This window comes from Canis lupus, chromosome 11 (genome assembly GCF_048164855.1).
Source record: "Canis lupus baileyi chromosome 11, mCanLup2.hap1, whole genome shotgun sequence".
NCBI classification, from domain to species: domain Eukaryota; kingdom Metazoa; phylum Chordata; class Mammalia; order Carnivora; family Canidae; genus Canis; species Canis lupus.
Window position 1 is genome coordinate 40,871,554 of NC_132848.1, and position 17,677 is coordinate 40,889,230.

The 17,677-nt window shown below is 47.0% G+C and overlaps 1 protein-coding gene across 3 annotated transcripts in view; it reads left to right on the forward strand.

The window, feature by feature from the left end:
- The window catches only part of TGFBRAP1 (transforming growth factor beta receptor associated protein 1), a 62,769-nt gene extending 55,962 nt beyond the window's left edge, over window positions 1-6,807 (forward strand). For 2 of the 3 annotated variants that reach the window (XM_072844376.1, XM_072844377.1), the window contains exons 11-12: window positions 2,335-2,768; window positions 4,104-6,807. In XM_072844376.1, coding sequence (XP_072700477.1) covers window positions 2,335-2,768; window positions 4,104-4,280 — 611 coding nt within the window. In that variant the 3' untranslated portion in view covers window positions 4,281-6,807. Of the gene's footprint in view, window positions 1-275; window positions 380-2,334; window positions 2,769-4,103 lie in introns of those variants that run through there. The other variant, XM_072844378.1, reaches the window with a different exon arrangement.
- Window positions 6,808-17,677: the final 10,870 nt, after the last annotated feature.

The following is a 17,677-nucleotide window of genomic DNA, read 5'->3' on the forward strand; positions in this document are numbered from 1 at the left end:
AGCCCACTAGTCTCTCCCTGATCCACTGCACCCAGCAGGGAGGGTGGGAACAAATGAAGGCTCTGGCACAGCTCCTTGTCCTGAGTCCATGGGGTGATTCCTTGAGCCTCCTTTGGCACAAAGTGAGCCTTCCTGGAGGGCAGAGTGAAGAAACGGACATTGGCCCTTTGGTCGGTGACATAAAGCTGCCCCACTGGGTTTGGAAGTCTGTGTTACTTGTTGAGCATCACATCATTTAGATTGCCTTATTTGGCTTTGGTGTGCTTAAATCACAGTTCCTTCTGATGGCACCAGTGTTTGGGAGAGACCGTGCCAGCTGGCACTGCCCCCAGCAGCCCACTCAGGCTGCGTGAGGCTCCGAGCCCTGAGCCGTAGGAAGGTAGGCAGGTATCTTGGACGGGAGCCTGGTTTTCATTCCTTAGGGTGCACAGCCCATGGTTTTTGTGTTGTGGAAAGCGCCACAGAGCAGCACAGTGCCCATGCCTGGTACAATTGACGAGTTTCTTAATGTATTTGACATCATAGAATTTTCAGATTTGTTCTTGCTGAGATTAATAGTGTATTTCTGCTTAACAGCATTGACATTGTTTTTTGACCATTAACCATAGTCACTTGTCATTATTTACCATAGTTATATTCTAAAAAGTCTCCACGGACACTGAACCTTTCTCCCAGGGAAACATAGAGGCAGGTTCCTGCAAACTGCTGATCACAACATTTTCATCAGCCAAGCAGTACATACCCTTGTTTTATGAGTGTTTCTGTGTAAAGACACCTTATTTAATAGGTATTGTTGATCCATGAACATGGAACTCAGAGCCAACAGAACTCTAGCTCAGGCCTGAATGAAGCTTAGCTAACACACACGCTTTCTGCACAAGGCACATCACAACCTGCCCGTGCTTGGAAACATTAGGCCACACTTCAACACTGTGCTGAAGGCCCATTTTAAGGGGCAGTATTACCAAGAAAAAAGCACAAAAATGCAAAAATTGTGGCACTGAGTAAACCATGGAGAGGACTGTTTGCAGAATAAGGGCTGCAACTAGAAGACAGAACATTGATTGCCTGACGGGACCTTAGTGGGAAACATGCGTAGCAGGTGGCTCAAATTGTGTGCCACCCTGCACATGTCTGCAAATAATCATAAAAGCACCACAACTGCTGATTTTGGAGTTATGGAGGAATTTAGACAAGCAGGCAAATTCATGAATATAGGATCTGTGAATAGCGAGGACTGGTTGTAGTGCCAGGCCCAAGTCGGCATGTTTACTGTGATAGGTGACTTGGGGGTGGCCAGCCTGGGCACAGTGTGATGATAATTCTTGTGCAGCCTGCCCTTTCGGGGTGGCTAAGAATCTCATATAAACAGGATGACAGATGTGAGAACGGGATGAGAGATGGCAGATGTGGTTTCTTAACCATCTTTGCACCTGTCCCGTGCCTTAAACATGGTAGCCACTTAGTAATTATTTGGTGACCGTTCCCCATGCGTCTGACAAGCATGCACACTGCAGCTTCTGTGTTTAGTTCCCTGGGCGGCGTACATGGTACAACCAGTTCTTTGCTGCACATGTCCGCCATGCGCTTCCGGCCTGAGTATGGTCAAGCTCCAAAGGCGGGAGGCCTATAATCTGAGTATTAATGTTGGCCCCTGAAATATCTTTCACAGCAGGAAAAGATGTCCCATTATCTTCCTATGTTACAGGGGGAGTGGAAAGCAAAGGGCCTCTTTCTCCATGAGACACAGCCCACGACGGGCAGGGCCTTGGGCAGAACTTTCTGTGATGGTGCCATTTTACTTATAGCCTAAAAACTTGAATGCAGGAGAAACAAAAGAAGAGCTGTAGAGTAACGTAGATAGGGATTTTTGACAACATGAACCCATACTACTTTATGTGAAATATAGTTTAAATTGGAATAAAGGAGTTCACCACACATTTTTTGCCAGGGATGGTTAGTGTCTGAATTTAAATCAGTATAGTGCCTTTCTGCTGTCATTGAAAGTTCCCAGACTGGGAAAATAGGAACAATGCTGGATTAATTGGAAGCCTGGAGCCGTGATGCTCATGTGTCACTTGGGCCTGCTGAGATGACAGGTCATTTGTTTTGTTCAGTCGCTAAGCATTATTAAAAATATGTATTCTGTAATTAGACCTACCCAGAAGTAGGGCCTGGCTGCCCCACTGGGAGCACCCCGATCTGCAGCATGGGGGTACCTGCGAGCCTTGTGTGAACCGTGTAGGTAGCCAGGTGCGCTTTGCCCTTTCTCAAGAGGAGGGCATGGGGCGGGCAGGCTGGGACTGGCTCTGACCACAGGCTGCTGCTGCACAGACAGGATCCGGGGTGCTGGCCTCCCCATGGAGAGCGCCATCCTGCATGGGAAGCTGGAGGAGCACGAGGAGGCCCTGCGCATCCTGGTGCATGAGCTGCAGGACTTCTCCGCGGCTGAGGACTACTGCCTGTGGCGCTCCGAGGGCCGGGACCCGCCGTACCGGCAGCGTCTCTTCCACACGCTGCTGGCCATGTACCTGCAGCCTGGCCCCGCCGCACCTGAGCTGGCTGTGGCCGCCGCCGACCTGCTGAACCGCCATGCAGCCAACTTTGACGCCGCCCGGGTCCTGCAGCTGCTGCCGGGTGGCTGGTCGGTACAGCTCCTGCGCCCGTTCCTGACCGGGGCTGTGCGGAACAGTGTGCATGCCCGCAGGACCACACAGGTGGCTCTGGGACTGGCCAGGTCTGAAAACCTGATCTATAAATACGACAAGGTGAGTGCCAGGCCCTGATGGCCAAGCCAGCCTTCTTGACATCCCCCCCCACCCCACCGCTCCTGGGGTATTTCAGGTAGTTACCTGGGAAGGTTATTCTTTGTCAGTTTTTTTTTTTCTGCATCTTCAACACCTTGGACACATGATTCACCTCACGTAGAAACTGGGGTGCATAGAAGCAGAGGTGGGAGCTGGGCTGTAGGGTGCCATTCTTCTCCCCTGTTAGAGAAGGACATGCTGGACAGCATGCACCCAGCAGAGGGATCTTTCCTGAGTGAGAACCTGACATGGTTCTCCCATGTAGAAGCCTTTATGACTCCAGGGGAGGAGTTGAGGCCTGGAAGGTCCCCTCTCCTCTCCTTTGGCCTGGCCCTCTCCACCCCTCCCTGCTTCCCCAGGACGTGTGGAATCTCCCTGATGTGATGTGTTGTTTCACATACACAGCCTTTGTACCTGCAGTTCCCTCTGAGATATTCTTAACCTTTCTTTTTGGGCCTGGTGACTGCCCACTTAAAACCCAGTCTTAGTAGTTTTTCCTTTGTGAAGCCTTCATGTCCCTTCAAGCAGGTAAATTCCCCCCTTTGTCTACCTGCATGTTCCGTGCCCGTGTCCATAACCGTTTCCCTTCACTCTTAGACTCTGGGGTCTTTGAGGGCAGGGAACTTCTTCTGTTTATCTTGGTATCCCTAGAGCCAAACCTGGCGTCTCAAAGGTGTTTAAGAAATGCTTGTTGAAGGACAGATGAAACCAAGTACAGGGTGCTTGTCTGGGCTGACACCAGTGAACTGTGCGAAAAGGCTTTTTAACTTGCTGAACTACTGTCCTGGTTATCAAACAGTGTCTGAGAGAGGTACAGCCCAGTTTTGTTAGTTACCTTTAAACAGATGAGAGTATATTTCCCAGGACCAGGGAGGACCGTGCCAGTCATCGACCATGTGGCTTTGACTTCGTTTGCAAATGAGCGGACCAGAGAATTAGATGATCTGTCCGGCCTTCCTCAGCTCTGACACAGTGGGACTTTGCACCAGATGTTTGAGAGAGGGTCTGGTCTGGTTAGCAATGCCTTGACCAAGCAAGTAGGAAGTACATTTGTAAAATAAGAAAGCAGTTTTATAGCTGGTTTTTTTTTTTTTTTTAACTTCTCCAGTTACTTGGGACATTTTTATTAATTTTCACCTCCAGTGTTCTGTTTTGAGAGATTGATGTGAAAGCAGTCCTCACGAGTAGTAACAATCCACAGGGTAACGCAGATGTGCTCTGGTGTCACTTAGATGACAGGGTCCTCGGTGTTTATTTCTCTCTCCTTTATTTTATGTATTTACTTATTTTTTGCAGATGAAGTTGAAGGGAAGCTCAGTTCAGCTCTCGGACAAAAAGCTCTGCCAGATGTGCCAAAACCCCTTTTGTGAGCCTGTATTTGTTAGATATCCAAATGGTGGGCTCGTCCACACCCATTGTGCCGCCAGCAGACACACGAACCCCAGCTCCCCCGGCCCTGGCACTCGGACCTGAAAAGGCCCACCGAGGGCGTGAGGAGGACGCTGAGTTCTTTACCAAGCCTGCTGGGTGCAGAGAGCGGAAAGCCACTGCACTAGTGTCAGCCAAGATGAAGGAGTGACACCTGGGCGCTGGGGAGACTTGAGTCAACGTGAAACAGGGGCTCTTCACTGCTGACCACTCCACATTGAATGTACGCGGAAAACCTCGGAAACAGAGACATGTCAGGGTTCACCCACCCCGGGACATGGTCACCCCAAAGAAATGTCTGCTTCGAGAGACAAATGAGCCTTCCCTGCGCCGTCCAGACCGGCTGGATTCCCCCTCCCCGGCGCCCCAGTCTTCAGACATGCTTTGGCACTGGAAACGTTTGCTTCAGGGTGGCACGGAGATGCTCTCTCGGCAGGGTGAGGAGCACAGCCTCAGGGGGCGGGGCGCTGTCTGTGTTCGGATCACCTCGGGGGCTTTGCCTTTGCCCTTAGAAATGGCTCACCTTGGGGAAAGACTTTTCGTTCTTTCCCAGTTCCCACCTGGCCACCAACCCCTGAAGGGTCTGCCTTGTTTCCCGAGCACCCTCACCCGGGGATATCCGTGCTTCTGGCTGCTGCACCAGCAAGGACCCACTGGAAAGTGCGAGAGCCCCAGGAGGGAAGCTGCTCGCCCCACATGTGAGAGGACAGCAGACAGGAGCCCCTGGGAGGCAGGCGGGGGCCCGGGTATCTTCTGTCTGTCCCTGTGCTGTCCTGCCACCTGCTGATTCGAGACACCGCGATTGACACGTTTAACTAATGGTTTTTATTTGAAGTTCCGTCATCTCTGCAGTTTTTCTCGCATTTAGAAATTCATCTGTCATATCCATTAGGGACATTTTTTTCTTGTTAAAATGTACCTCCAACTGACCACTCGGGAAATGAAAAGGGAAATGTTATGAGCACAAGCCGAGCAGCATTTCACGAGAGGCCAGTTTTAACCTTGCACCCTTAGCGGGGCAGGCCATGGGTGGCAGCTGCCCCCGCCCATGACCACGGCGTCACCCCTTCCTGCCGGGTGCTTCTGCACACCCCGATGAGGAAGTCCAGTCAGGCTGCCTTACCTCCCAGCACTTTAACGCCTGCTCTGAGGTTTCCTGAACACACAGGAGTCCCTCTTGCCCACCACAGACCGGGGATTCGCTATGTGTTTCTGCCAAACATCGCAGAGAAGCTGAAGCTATTCTTATTTCACTGCCCTCTCTTGAAATTTCTTCATTGGGATGAATGATTCTATTACGAACTAACACTAAACACTGTGCCCCTCACCCCTGCAGTGATGCTGGGAAAGCAAGCACCTGCTTGTTATGTGTCACAGGAGAGGACCCTGGAATATGGCCTCTCTCCATCGGCCCCAGCCTTGCCGAACAGGGGCAGGAAAGCTCATGGTCCATTCTCAAAACCATGTTTGTCTGTACTAATAATGGTCAGTATTCTTCTTCCTTCTGTGATTCTAAGTGACTCAAGAAAGCGAAGGCACCCCTGCATTCTTCCCTGTGTCTCCATCTAAAGAATAAATGATGAAGAACTTCTCCTGGTAACTCAACCCCATACTATGTCAACAGGGATGAAGTCGCAGCCCAGTCATGAGTTTGACCCTGTGGATGACTGTTAGGGAATGGTCGTATTACTGTGCACGTTATCATTATACCTGACGAGATTGCATTACTTCCTCAAAGAAGTCCCTGGCACATGCAGTATCACACTTCTGAAAGCACTGTTTCACTGGACACAAAATGGGTAAAATCTGGAGAGCGCCTTGTGATTGCTCATTCCTAACTTGGGGACACTAGTCTCTGCTCTCTCTGAACATTGGTCATTTTTTTGAAATGTTTGTCATCCTTTAGAATGATGGGGATTAAAGTTGAGTCATCTCCCGTGTTCAAAATCATACCTTGCTCCCATCTTTCTCTGACTCCCACAGGCCCTTTTCGCAAATCAGATTTTTAAAATAAATACATGGTTCTTTCTAAAGGCCTGCTGTTTTGTGACTGTGACATTGAATAGAACAATTAGAACATTGCTCAGCCTTTTTCTCCCCTCATTAGGTCCTATGTAACCATTCTAGTTAAAACAGCATGAACTGAACCCAGTTGACATTAATATTCTATGGGCAATACTATTGAATTTTATGAACTGTTTCTCCACTGTTGCCTGTCAGATATTAATGTGGGAGTGTCCTGTAGGGTGTGGAGCATATGGCCTGAGGTCAGAGCCAAAAAGCTCATGCCCACAAGCTTGGTAAATGTGCTTGCTTATGTCAGGAGTCCAGAGCAGCTCAGGTGGCCATGGGGTTGCACCGTCAAATTGATACCCATCACACAACTAGGGTAGCCCTTCCTTTTTGCTTGCTCTCCTGTGGAAACCTGTGTCCTTGCAACTTTATCCTTCACCCCTGGTCGGGTCCCAAATACATAAGATGTACAAATGTAAACTTGTTGATTTTATTAAAATTCTTTTAATTCTTTGTTCTTTCTGTAATTTTTTTTTTTAATAAAAATTATCTTGGTGAAGTGATGGTTTCCACTTGCACAGTACCTAGCCAAAGGTGTTCTGGAACTTACCTGGACCTTATGGCTCCTCCCAACACGGGCAGGGGACTTGCATTGGCCGCCCCTTAAATTCTTTGTTATTACTTTACTGAATTTTAAACGATCTACTTCTGAATTTATCTCCTGTATATTTTCAAGGTGCCCCTTGACATTTGTTACCTTCGCATCCATCATACCCTAAGGAATTTAGCAGAGGAGATTTCTGATAACTTCTCACATCCTTCATCTTTAGCCAAATGCCCTTTAAGTAAGACTATGACCCTTGTATTTCTAACCCTGAACATATTCAAGGAATAGAACTTTTTTATTTCTTTGTTTCACCTTTTAAATTTTACTTCATCCCTAGAATTTTGTTTATAGCAAGTCTTTGAGAAACCCTGTGGAATGAATTTAACCATGTGTTCCCTGGTTGCTCTTTTTCATTCCAGGCGCTGTGCCAGCCCTGAGGAGAGGCTGTGCTCTAACCCTATTCTGCATGCCGGCTAGGCTGGTAAATTCCAAATACGTGTGGCTGATAGTAGAGGTGAGATGTTAGGTGTCATCTGTATCTCAGATTGAAGGAACTGAGACAGGTTGGTGGGTGATTTTGTTGCGAGGACAAAATCAAGAACTCTAGTCCCTGCTGACAGCATTACCCTCCCAGTGTTCCACCAACCACAAAACCCATAATCAACCCAGGGTTAACTGGGGTATTCAAACAGTGGTGCTGCCGCTTTCAGAAAGTCATGAAGCAACAAGTTTAATATCCTCTTTTTTCTGTATTATTGGGATCCTGTGGCTCTTAGCATATTGAAGATTAAAAGTGGGGTGCATAGGGGCGCCTGAGGGGCTCAGTCGGTTAAACATCCTACTCTTGATTTTGGCTCAGGTCATGATCTCAGGGTCGTGAGACCGAGCCCTGCATTGGGCTCCATGCTGGATGTGGAGCTTGCTTGGGATTCTCTCTCTCCCTCTCTGCTCCTCCCTGCCCTGATCATATGCTCTCTCTGAATGAATGAATGAATGAATGAATGAATGGGTCCTTAAGCTTACAAACCTGACTAGAAAGGGCAAAGTGGTAGATTCACACTGCCTACCAGAATATTACAAGGCCAAGTGGCTGAGAGAGAAAAAGAGTGTAAACTGTTGTCCTAAATGTGGCTGTTGGTAGAAGCAAAGACTGGTGCCTGACTCCGTGAAATGGGCTGTGACTTGTGTTAGATTAATTAGATACCAACTAACACCCCATTTGCTCGTAGCAGATCTGTCAGCCTTAGCATCTGAAATGAAAATGTACAAGAATCTAGACCATATGGACTAGAGGCCCTTTCACCTCAAAAACGTTAAATGGCTGGAGTGCCATCTAAAAGCTTGTTAATACCTTGTTCAGTGATAAGCATGGGAATTAATGAAGCCTGCATTTCTTTAGCTTGCAGCCAGAGAAGGGAAACAAATAGCTATAATTCAGTCTGGACTGCAGACTGAATTGCAGACTGTAGATTAGTTAAATGAGACATGTGGCAAGTGGGCCCAGAAGCATCACGTGCAGCTCAACAGGCCAGGTGCGAAAGGAAGATGTCATCACTGGACTCCAGGGACCCTGGGTCTCGTTGGGCTCTGACACACCCAGCTGAGGGCCTTGGCTGGTCACATCCCCTAGACCTTGGTGGCATCATCTGTAGACTGGAGCTGGAGCTGGGTGGTATCTGGGGATCCTTCGGGAAATCAGGGCAGAGGAGTGAAGTGGAAATGGTCCAGCCTTTGAGGCCAAATGTGGCCCCAGAGGCTCTTGGATCTCAGGCTGTGCCCTAGCTCTCCCACAGTCCTTTACAGTTAGGGTCATCTTCCTCTAGTGAATGTAGTCCATTTGTCTCACTTGACTAGTTTTTCATTTAGTGTCCCCAACTAAGCTAGGGAGGCAGATACCCAGCCTCATCTCAGTAGCCTTGTAAGCTTCAATACATAGTGTGTGGCACCATTGGTACCCATCTGACTGACTCATCCCTGCCTCTACCTTTTTCATCCGCATGTGTCAGAGATTTACCTAGAGCACTAAGTGTGTACAATAAAATTAGCATAGCGGGGCTGCCCACTACCCCTCCCACCTCTGCTGCCAGCACGGTGTCAACTCCCACAACTGTTTCTAAAGTATTTTTCAATACATTGCTGATTTACAGTCAACTGTTCACTTAAGCTTGCAAATAAACCAAAATGCTAAACTTTGGCTTTCTTTAGAATTAGCAGGTTCCTTCCTAGTTGTACACATCTAAAGTCATTTGAATTTTTTTTTTTTTTTGCTTTCACTTAATTTACAGGAATGTGTTTGCTTTTTTATTATGAGTGATAATCAAACTCAATTTCCTATCAAAAAAAGTTACCATATAACTAATAATGGCTGTATGTCAATATATTTTTCATGTCTTAGTCTTCTTGCCATTTTCATGGATTTTTTAAATTATAAAATATACATAACAGAATTTGCCATTTTATCATTATTTTTCAGTGTATGGTCCAGTGGCATTAAGTACATTCACAGATCCCTCACCACCATCTCCAGAACGCTTTTCTCTTCCCAAACTGTAACTCTGTGCCCATTAAACACTAACTCTCCACCCTCTTTCCCCAGCCCCTCAGAACCCCCATTCTACTTTCTGGCTCTATGAACTGGACTACTAGGGACCTCCTATAAGCACAGTATTTGTCCTTTTGTGACTGGTGTATCGCACTTAGCATAAAGTCCCCAAAATCCACCCATGTACCACAGTGCCTCCTTCCTTTTTAAGGCTGAGTAGTAATCAGTTTCATGGCTTTTAAGTAGCATATGTAGTTACACAAAGTGTGTGTACAGAAGACCATTTACTGATACTGATTTTATATGAAATTAGAATTGTCACTTTATATATCCTTATCAACATGTAAGGTAGAACCCTATGCCAAGCATCTAAAGGTCATCCATTTACTGTCCTAACCTCTTTGGCTGGGTTAAAACAGACCTACAAACAAGGCTCACAAGTCCCCTTATGTGGGCCCTTTGAAAATGGGTTCAACATCAGCACAGCTCTTTGTCCACAAGCAAGACACAAACCTTCCCCATCACAAAGTGACGCTCTTCATCTGCAAGGGTCAGCATAGAGCTGATTCAGAAACAGGGCTGACTAGCCTATAGGAGAAAGTGGCCAAAGCCAGAGCAACTTCCCGACAGGCCAGAGCATCTGACAGCAGGCGAGTGGGGACACGGGGGCTTCCTTAGCAGGCCTTCTACTGAAGGTGTGCACGGCATCCACGGTTTTCCCAAGTATTCCTTACACAAACCTCTGGAACATCGGGAAGGAAGGAGGGTTGGTGGCTCCCAGACCCCTGGTCAGGCCCCTTCTTAGGCTGTTGTTCCAGATACTATGGGTCCAGTTCCTTTTCCCAGTAGGTCCCAGGAGTGTGGAGCCTGATGAAGCCAAACACTGGGTTGGAAGGGGGCATTTTCTTCCTCACTTTCCTGCAAGAGAAAGAAAGCGACAGGCAGTGTGGACAGTGTGTGTCGTATGTGTCCGTGTCTGGGATGGTGAGCGGTGGCATTCTCTACTTCCTCCAAACATGGGAAGCAGGGAAGCTCCCACAGCAAGTGGCAACCAGCCTATTCACTTCAGTCCAACTCCTTCCGCTGCCACGAGGAGTCTTGGGGCCAGGGAATTCTAGCACGTTTCTGCAGCTGCACTGCACACCTACATTCTGGGTCATCCACAGCAAAGGCTATGTCATCACTGGGGAAGGCACATGGAGTGCGCGAGCATCATCTTTGCTCCCGTAACTGCAATCTCATACAGTGGAACATTGGCAACGTGTGGGCGATGGGCCAAATTCGGATTTGTGCACCTACTGGTGTAATTTCCAGATACCTCATGTTTATGGAAAATAGTAGAAAATGAGCTTCTAAAAAAAAAAAAAAGAAAAGACAAGAAAATGAGCTGCTTCATCGCAGCTGACAGGGAAACTCAGCTCTTCCTAACCCACCAGGGCTGTGCCTGGACGCACATCCAGTGGGCCCGGAGGATGGAAGGCTCTCTGCGTGGGAGCTGTGCAGGGCTGTCCTCAGTGGGGAGCGGCTAGGGTCCCTTCTCTGGCAATCACAGCCATGGTGACTGCAAGTTACTGTCCTGCTCAAGCACGTGCAGAAACAGAACCAACCTTGCCAGAGGAAGGCACGGAGGGGATAAAGGCCTCACGTTACCAGGAACTGTATTTAATGACGTTTTAATGCCAATTTAATGAGGTTTTCCTGTTTCGATTCATGTTTTCATTTAGTCATATATTCAATCATTCATTCATCCCTCAAGCCTATGTTGGAAGACTGCTATGCGCCAGGTATTGTGCTAAGCTCTGTGGATAAAACAGTGATAAAAGGGGCACCTGGGTGGCTCAGTTAATTAAGCATCCAATTCTTGGTTTGGGCTCAGGTCAGGATCTCAGCGTCCTGGGATGGAGCTCCGCATTGGGCTCCACATTCAGTGGGGAGTCTGCTTGGTCTTCTCTCTGCCCCTCTTACTCCACCTCAAATAAATAAATCTTTAAAAAACAAAACAGTGAAAGAGACACATCTGGTCTCGGCCCTGCTAGAGTTCACCTTAGGGATACTTAGAACACAGCGGGACAAATGCCAAGAGGAGGCAGGTACACCCGCAGCACCTGTGAACCCTCAGTCAGAAAGGAAGTGCTCCTGCCAGAGGGAAGAGCAAAGCCAAGCTGGAAGGTAAGTGGGATGGTCCAGCACCTTGAAAATAGAGACTCCGTTTGACTGCAGCCTGGAAAGCAGGCAGGGAAGGGTGACAGATGACGCTGGGGCTGAGGCTTCAGCCTGCTTCTCAGCAGAAGGAAACATGCCAGTGTTTGTGCTGAGAAATGACCAACTGTCCCAATACACCAGGGTATCCACTGCCAACATCTGCATCTAGGATTTTGCCTCTTCATCTTTACATAGTTTTTAATGACACTAGGAAGAGCTCCCAAAAGACCACAACACAAACTGTTTTAGCCAGTTTATTTGGAGAATCCTTTATTTTAAAATGTGTATTAATAGACAACTAGAGGTAGAGGAAAGCCAGCAGACCAGGAGATGATGGCAATTGAAAAGGTAGTTTTTATACTCGGTCCCCAAGAGGAGGGGCCGTGCCGTGGCCTAGGGTTGCACAAGGAGTCCCCAGGGTAGTCACGATGCTCCAGAAGAGGGTGGGTGCGGCGGGCAAGGGTCTTTCTTGTGGTCTCCCAGGGAAGGAATGGGTGAGGCAGGGGAAACAGGCTTGAATGATTTGAGGAGGCTCTGGGGTGTAGAGGCTGTCCCTGGTTGTCTAGTCCCAGGCCCGGGGGTAAGCAGCGGAGGTAGAAAGTGGCTGGGGGCGTGGGAGCCTCAAGGAGGTGATGTGGGGTTTTGCATTAAGGAGATTTAAGATCTGGATTGCTGTTTTGCATTTAAGAGATGCCCGATAGGCAATTTGGGTACTCTGGGAATTAGCTAGCCCTGGGAGTGGCAGTGTCTCCACTGGCAGTAAGGCCACAATGTCAAAGCATCAGAAGATAGAAAATAAGAGATGTGGTTAACACATCCTTTGCATGCGGCCACCCGGGCAGTCTCAATTGTATTCTACTCTGCCTCCCAGCTCAGAGAATTGAACTTAAATACTTAATATGCTTTGTACAGCGGGGTAGAAAAGGTTGCCTCAGAGTCACATAAAGGTGGGGAACGGAAAATAGAATGGTCTGGACATGCTTCCTAGGCCCAGCCTGCCAGCCAGCCAGACTTCTCTGTGTTCGAAGGGTCTCTTGAGTCTGGCTGACTCGAGTTGGCCTGCACTTGCTACAAATAATCCTCTCAGCCCAAATTGGTTTCTGGAGAGGTAGAATGGCTTTAACAGTTATTTCTGTGACTCCATTCTATATGGAATCAGTGAATACATATTAATTGGCCTTAACTATCGCACAACTGCAGTGTTCTTGTACATGCCTCCTCAGTCACGACAGACGCCTGTTGGCTCTGCCAGCTACCTCCACGCCCCAATTTATGATCGAGCTGATGCCCAAAGGAGCCTCTGCCCAGCTCGTAGGCATAGGGCCCATTGGTGGTTAATGAGAAGTGTTTCATGACCTGCCCATACACTCTTTCAGGTTGTTGGTAATTCTTTTTTTTTTTTAATATTTTATTTATTTATCCATGAGAAACACAGAGAGAGAGGCAGAGACACAGGCAGAGGGAGAAGCAGGCTCCCTGTGGGGAGCCCGATGTGGGACTTGATCCCAGGACTCCAGAATCATGACCTGAGCCGAAGGCAGATGCTCAACCACTGAGCCACCCAGGCGTCCCAGTTGTTGGTAATTCTTAAGCACAATGGGTGAGAAAATAAATTGCCACACACTTTCTAAAAATATATATATAATTATATATATTATAATACATATATTTACATAATGTAATATATAATGAAATTATATATATATTATTGCACAAAAAGCCACCCATTCCACTTTTAGAATTTATTTTAAGAAAATAGTAGCTTGGCAGAGAAATTTATGCCAAAGATGTTCATTACAACATTTTTTTAAAATAATGAAAAATGTAAAAAATGCACAAAAAAAGAGTACATCAGTTACTTAGCTTGTGGTGCATCCACACAATGGGAAACTTCCAGTCAGTAGAAAGCACTTTGAAAAAACAAAAACAAACAAACAAACAAACAAAAACCCACAAGAAAAAACTAGGCTGTGAAGTTGTAGTGTGGTATTGCATGATCTGAACTTTGCAAAAGAAAATACACATTTTTTACATTCCTTTAAAAAATTTTTTTTAAAGATTCTATTTATTTATTCATGAGAGACACAGAGAAAGGCAGAGACATAGGCAGAGGGAGAAGCAGGTTCCCTACGGGGAGCCCGATGTACGACTTTATCCCAGGACCCCAGGATCACAACCTGAGCCAAAGGCAGATGCTCAACCACTGAGCCACCCAGGTGCCCTCTATTTTTTTCTATTTCTTACATAAAAATACAATTGTGGATTTTTATTATGCAAGTTTAGAAAATGTTTAATTTTCTTTGTGTTGGAGTAAAAAAAATCCAAGTTTCATTTTCATTTCTATAAGCAGAAAATTATAATTGAAAAATCTATAATTGAAAAAATTAATAGATATGATCTTTGTAACTTTTTTACTTAATTCTTTTAGAGAGAGAAATAGAAAGTGAACAGGAGTGGAAAGGAGGGAGAGAGGGAAAGAGAGAGAGAATCTTAAGCAGGTTCCACACCCAGTGCAGAGCCTGAACTGGGGCTCAGTGTCACAACCCTGAGATCATGACCTGAGCCAAAATCAAGAGTTAGACCCTTAACTGACTGAGCCAACCCGGGCCCTGATCTTTTATAATTTTCCTAAAACTAGAGAAATTTATTCCTAAGGATGGAGAATATATAATTCTTCTACAGAATATAAATCTAAACTTTAATAAATTAGGATCCCCTCTTGTCTAATTAAAAGCTTACTCATATCTCCTTATTGCATTATCAGAAGATCCAAGAAAACCAGAGGAGCAGGCCAGGGAATGAAGAGGACCTGTAGGCAGAAGAGGCTCACGGGAAGTGTAACAGAGATCTAACTCCTTGTGACAAAGTCTTGTGGGACATTGTCACTATGTAAGGGGAATGGGGAAACAGCCAGAGTGAAGGCCAGAAGTGCCCACAACCACCGTGCAGGCCTGAGGTGGCTGCGTATCAGAAGCCCCAGGGCTCCCCACAAAGGGGGAGGTGCCTTCTGAATAGCCTGGACTGCTTCCAGAGAGGCCCAGCAAATTCCAGAAAGTATGGAAAGCCTTGTGGAGAAAGAGCTTTCCATTTCTCATGTTTCCCTGTTGCCTTTGTTCATGCTTTGAAAGCAAATTCAGCTTCCCATTTTTCCCTATGCATATTTTAAATTGTTCCATCTTGTTTGTCTTTTATGGTAATCCTTTCTTCATGGTTTAATACAACATTGGAAGACATTGTGACACTACAGCAAAATAGTGTGACAGGGGGCTAGGACGGCAGCCCTTTAATGAAAGGAGAAATGAGACATATAGTCCCCCAAAGGACAATTAGGAAGGAGCAGCAAACCTGTCTTTAAAAATGCTTCCAGAAGTGAGCTTGGCTATTTTTCCCCTCCACTGCCATGATCGGCAAAGGGCTAGCAGTTGCCAGAGGCAGCAGGAAAGAGTGCAGGGAGGCTGGAAGGCCCAGATCCAGTGCAAGGGATCTGTCTTACCTACTGGACCTCAAGGGATCTTCAGGCATTCATGGGAGCACCTCAGAAGGCTCAACTTGCCTCAGATTTCTGATGGCAAGAAGGTCAAGTTCTGGTCATACAGGTAAGTTTTTTCTGTTCCTATCAGAAAAATTAGAAAAAAAAAATCTGCTGCAGCCCCTCCTGTTTCGTTCTCTGACCCAGGCAATGTTGGGCATTCCTCTTGTTCCTAGAACACCTGTCCCCTGCTTTTCCAGGATGAAAGATGAGAGAGCAGAAGGCAGACTGCTAAAGTAACCTTGGATGCCTGCCCAATATAACACAGGGGCACACGCATGTGCACGCACACACACAGACACGCTATACTTTTGCATCCCAACCTCTTTATTCTTGCAGGATCCAGATGTGAAACTCCCAACTGGGGTCCCCAGGCCCTCCCTTTTTGTGAGTAGTTACATTGGGTCATCCTGGCCTGAGCGCCCGCCCACACTGCCTGTTGGTCCACCTTGCCCTAGTGGAGCTAGTCTCCACCATACACTAGGCAAAACTTTGATATTATACTTTTGCCTTGAACATAATTAAATTCTTAAGCAGAGTTGTTCTCAATCACTGTTGACTGTTGTTTATTTATTTTTAAAGATTTTATTTATCTATTCATGAAGGACAGAGAGAGAAGGCAGGCTCCCTGTGGGGAGCCCAATGTGGGCCTCCATCCCAGGACCCTGGGATTATAACCTGAGTTGAAGGCAGATGCTCAACCACTGAGCCACCCAGGTGCCCCTTGACTGTTGTTTTAAATAGTAATTTTTTTTTATCTTGACCAAAATTTATTCCCCTTTGTGGCTGCAAATTTTCAAATAGTTTAGCTTTCCTGTCTCCCTTCTGTGTCTGAAAGATTAAATGTGGCAGCTTTATCTTCTTAGGCCAGGCATAAATTCGAGCAGTACTTCTCAGTGGATGTAGGTCCCTATGTGTTGAGGGCTAGACGTAGAGAGGCACCTTCTTGGGTGGATGGGATAGAGGTGTGTTTATTTTACAACTTCACCTGTGAAATTTGTGCTGAGGATTTCAGAATTGGTATGTCAGCTAGGATCCCTTGTTTTTCAAAATTGTGTGACATTTTTGCAGAAACTGCTAAAAATCCACCGAATCCTCTCCCCTTCCATGCTAAGAAAGCTATAGCTGGGCACAGGTCCTCTGACCAGGGACTCCATTTCCTAGCCTCCTTTGCAGCTGGCTGTGGTCATTTGACTTGGCTCCTGGCAGCTGAAAACCAGGGGTCTTATCCCACCATTCCTTTCCTCAGGAGCCAAACAGAGCCCTGGCTCCAACCAAAATTCACCACAAAGATGAGGACAGTGCCATAGAAGGAACCTGAGTTGAGCAACTCCATGAGCAGGGAACCCACCCAGCTGCCCTGGACCTCAAGGAGAGGGAAACAAGGTTATTGTTTTAAAGATTTTATTTATGTATGTATTTATGAGAGAGAGAGAGGAGAGTGGGAGGAGGAGCAGAGGGAGAGGAGAAGAGAATCTCAAGGAGACTCTGAGCCCAGCATGGAGCCTGATGGGGAGGCTTGATCCAGAGACCCTGAGATCATGACATGAGCCGAAATCAAGTCAGATGCTCAATGGACTGAGCCATCCAGGTGCCCCAAGAAGTTTGCTCTCTGACGTTAAGCCCACCCATGCTCCCAGCTCTCGTGGATGCTGTGTTCTTGTCAGCTGAACCCTGAAATCGTAGGACGTGGACTGAACAGCCAAGCCTCTGAAACAGATTTCTACCCTTGCCCAAAAAGGACAAACCTTAGCCATAGAGCAAGTTAGCAGAACAACTGTGACCGCTATTGCCACCATATAATCAGCCTCTCCGTGGACCAGGCCTGTGCTAAATCCTTTATATACATTATTTCCTTTATTCTTCAGAGAGGCCCCCTGGCTGGAGGATCCTGCCATGTAGGACATGAGGAAGCTGAGGTGCGCAAATGCTCTACATCTTGCCCCGAATCACATGGAGAGCAAGGCGGCCCTGGGTTTGGACTGTCCCATTCCAGAAAACATGTCCTTCCCCCTCCACTGCCCATGTGTTTCCATAAGAGTAAAAACCCAACCTCTGGGCACTCCTGCTATTTCAGAGGTTCAGAGATGGCGCCCATACCCTACCTATCACTATCTGCTCAGGCAAGCAGGGCAATGTAGGAAAGTCTTAACATAGTGGGTTTGTTTGCTTTTAATTTGAGAGAATGAGAGAGAGAGCATGAGCAGAGGGAGGGCAGAGGGAGGGCAGAGGGAGAGGGAGAAGCAGACTCTCTGCTGAGCAGGGAGTCCTACATGGGGCTCAATCCCAGGACCCTGAGATCATGGCCTGAGCCAAAGGCAGATGCTTAACTGACTGAGCCACCCAGGTGCTCCCCATAGTAGGTTTTTTAGTCCAAAACAACATGTGCTGTAATTCACGTTGGGGAAAATATTCCCAGGGGTCAGAATAGCAAAGGAGGAATTGATCTAGACTTTTGTTGCTTGGCTTGGTTGTCAGAATGTCAAAGAGAAACTTCGCTTTCATTTCACGCCAGCAACAGGCATCAAGACTCAAGAGAAAAAGGTAGT